Source organism: Serinus canaria, chromosome 28 (genome assembly GCF_022539315.1).
Source record: "Serinus canaria isolate serCan28SL12 chromosome 28, serCan2020, whole genome shotgun sequence".
Taxonomy (NCBI): Eukaryota; Metazoa; Chordata; class Aves; order Passeriformes; family Fringillidae; genus Serinus; species Serinus canaria.
In genome coordinates this window covers 1,657,454-1,660,976 of record NC_066341.1, presented here as the reverse complement: position 1 = coordinate 1,660,976, position 3,523 = coordinate 1,657,454, and the positions used below count along the sequence as shown (strand labels likewise).

General features: G+C 64.7%; 1 protein-coding gene across 1 annotated transcript in view; it reads left to right on the top strand.

Moving 5' to 3' along the window:
- Positions 1 to 3,523, top strand: part of ABHD8 (abhydrolase domain containing 8) — a 9,942-nt gene continuing 6,419 nt past the window's right edge. The window contains exons 1-3 of the mRNA XM_050985940.1: positions 1 to 450; positions 1,220 to 1,298; positions 2,445 to 3,100. Of these exons, the coding sequence (XP_050841897.1) occupies positions 73 to 450; positions 1,220 to 1,298; positions 2,445 to 3,100 (1,113 nt within the window). The 5' untranslated portion in view covers positions 1 to 72. The remainder of the gene's footprint in view (positions 451 to 1,219; positions 1,299 to 2,444; positions 3,101 to 3,523) is intronic.

Here is a 3,523-nt window from a genome sequence, read left to right as displayed (position 1 = left end):
GGCCCCTCCCCGGCGCTGCCCCCCTGAAAAGCGCGGTCCCCGCGGGGTGGGGCGGCCAGAGCGGCGGCGAGGATGGAGAAGAGCAGCTTCGCCATGGCCAAGTTCGGGCTGGAGCACAAGGAGGCGATGCCGAAGCGCGACTGCGGCTTTTACGTCAAATACATTTTCCTTTTCACCTCGCTGATCCAATTCCTGATCATCCTGGGGCTGGTGCTCTTCATGGTGTACGGCAACGCCCAGGCGGGCACCGACACCCACCTGAGGCTGCTGGAGGAGCAGGTGAAGAGCCACTACCACAAGGTGACCGTCCTGAGCGCCGCCAACTCCAACCTGAGCCGCGTGCTCAACGCCACCCTGAAGGACAGGGACAAGGCGCAGGGGGTGGCGCTGAAGGCGCAGAGGGAGCTGGAGAAGTGTAACAGCAGCCAGGCCTCCAGCAGCATCCCGCAGGTGAGCCCGGGCTGCGGCAGAGCTGCGGATCCCGCCGGAGGGTGGCACAGCCCGCGGGGGACTCTGCTGTCGCCTCCTCGTCCCTCCGGGTGGTGGCGGGGAGGGGACCCCAGAAGATGCCAGGGGGGTTTGGTCAAGGGGGTTCCAATCTTGGAGTTCTCTTCTTTCTCCTCTTCTTCCTCCCAGGAGCTCTCCCAGAGCTCCAAAATGGTGCCCGGGGATCCTTTGGGGATGTTTTGACCCCTCTCTTCCTCCTCCTCCTCCTCTTCCTCCTCCTCTTCCTCCCTGGAGCTCTCCAAGAGCCCCTGAAGTGGTGCCAGGGGATCCTTTCGGGATATCACCCTATCCTCCTCCTCCTCCTCCTCCTCCTCCTCAGCCCCTGGAGCTCTCCCCAAGCCCCTAAAGTGGTGCCAGGGGATCCTTTGGGGATGTTCTGACCCCTCTCTGACCCCTCTCCTCCTCCTCCTCTTTCTCCTCCTCCTCCTCCGCCCCTGGATCTCTCGCAGAGCCCCTGAAGTGGTGCCCGGGGATCCTTTGGGGGTGTTCTCACCCTTGTCCTTTTCTTCCTCCTCTTCCCCCAGTGCCGCAAGGAGATACCAGGGGCTCCTTTTGGGATGTTCTCACCCCCTTCCTCCTCCCCCTCCTCCTCCTCATCCCGTGGGCTCTCTCTGTCACCTGTGAGGACTGGGATGGTGCTGGGGGTGTTTTTGGGATGTTCTGACCCCTCTCCTCCTCCTCCTCCTCCTCCTCCTCTCTTCCTCCCGTGCAGCTGCGGGAGCTCCTGTTCCGGCAGGTGAGGCTGACCGAGTGCCAGGTGATCACCGCCCTCATCAACAACACCTGCACAGGTAAGAGACACCCCCAGCCCCAAAATACCTCTGGGGACCCCCAGCACCCCCTTCCCACCCCTTGGGGACCCCCAACTCTCCCTCCCCAGCCCCCCCACATGACCCGCCCCAGACAGAGGCGTCACCCAAACCACGGGGTGGCACCTGGGGGACCCAAACCCCCAGCCCCCAATCCCCCAGAGCCAAACCCTGTCCCCTGGGGGCACCCAAACCCCCAGCCCCAATCCCCCAGAGCCAAACCCTGTCCCCTGGGTGGAACCCAACCCCCGGCCCCAAATCCCCAATCCCCCATCCGGATCCAAACCCTGTCCCCTGGGGGCACCCAAACCCCCAGCCCCAAATCCCCCGAAGCCAAACCCTGTCCCCTGGGGCACCCAACCCCCAGCACCAATCCCCCGAGAGCCAAACCCTGTCCCCTGGGGGCACCCAAATCCCCACCCCCAAAGCCCCAATCCCCCGGAGCCTCAAATACCTTTCCCCTGGGGGCACCCGAACGCCCCCCCCCAATCCCTGGAGAATCCCCTGGACCAAACCCTGTCCCCTGGGGGCACCCCACCTGTGGGCCCCCAACCCCCATCGCCCCAAATCCCTCAGAGCCAAACCCTGTCCCCTGGGGGACCCAAACCAGCCCCCAGCCACCAATCCCCCAGAGCCAAACCCTGTCTCCTGGGAGGACCCAAACCCCCAGCCCCAAATCCCCAGAGCCAAACCCTGTCCCCTTGGCCACCAAACCCCAGCCCCAAATCCCCGCAGCCAAACCCTGTCCCCTAGGGGCACCCAAACCCCCAGCCCCAAATTCCCCAGAGCCAAACCCTGTCCCCTGGGGGCACCCAAACCCCCAGCCCCAAATCCCCCGGAGCCAAACCCTGTCCCCTGGGAGGACCCAAACCCCCAGCCCCAAATCCCCCAGAGCCAAACCCTGTCCCCTGGGGGACCCAAACCCCCAGCCCCAAATCCCCTGGAGCCAAGCCCTGTCCCCTGGGGGCACCCAAACCCCCAGCCCCAAATTCCCCAGAGCCAAACCCTGTCCCCTGGGGGGACCCAAACCCCCCAATCCCCCGGAAACCAAACCCTGTCCCCTGGGGGGACCCAAACCCCCAGCCCCAATCCCCCAGAGTCAAACCCTGTCCCCCAACTCCCCCTAAGCCGAGAAGCTGCAGCTGCAGCGGCAGCTGGACCAGGCCAGCTTGTCCAAGAAAACCCTGGAGGAGAAGGGCAGGGAGAGCCAGGCCAAGCTGGGCGAAGCCAAGCAGGAGGGGGACAAGTGCCAGCAGGAGCTGCAGAGCGCCAGGACCGAGGGTCGCCTGAGCAGGATGGAGCTGGAGGTGCACAAGCAGCGCTGCAGCTCCCTGCAGAGCGACGTGAGCGAGAAGATCCTGAGGGTGTTGGATCTGGCCAAGCAGTACCAGTGCAAGGAAGCCGAGAAGGAGCTGGGGCAGATCCGGGTGAGCGTGGAGGAGCTGCTGCGGCGGCAGAAGGAGCGCGACTCGCACTTCGTCTGGAGGAGCAGCTGCGAGCTGAGCGTGCAGCAGTGCCGCCACAACTGCAGCCGGGAGGTGCAGGAGCTGCAGCAGAGCATGCAGGGGCTGGAGAAGCGGCAGAGGGACGGCGAGGAGGAGAGGAAGAGGCTGCAGGCCGAGAAGGAGAAGGTGGGGAAGGAGCTGGAGGAGCAGAGGAAGGCGGCGGCGGCGATGGAGGAGTCGCTGAGGCAGCAGCTGGGGGTCTGCGTGGGAACCAAGGTGGGGACGTGGGGACATGGGACAGGGGACATGGGACATGGGGCATGGGACATGGGACATGAGGCATGGGACATGGGAACATTGGGACATTGGGACATGGGGCATGGGGACATGGGGACATGGGACATGGGGACATGGGGACACTGGGACATGGGGACATTGGGACATGGGGCATGGGGACATTGGGACATGGGACACTGGGGACATGGGGACATTGGGACATGGGGACATGGGGCACTGGGGATGTGGGGACATGGGGAACTGGGGCACTGGGGAATTGGGGACATGGGAAATTGGGGACGCAGGGACACGGGGAATTGGGGACATAGGGCACTGGGGAATTGGGGACATGGGGCACTGGGGAATTGGGGACATGGGGAATTGGGGACTTGGGGACATGGGGCACTGGGGATGTGGGCACTTGGGACCGAGGAAGTGGGGGATATGGGGACTGGGTACATGGGGACACAGCAGAGGTCACTGGGG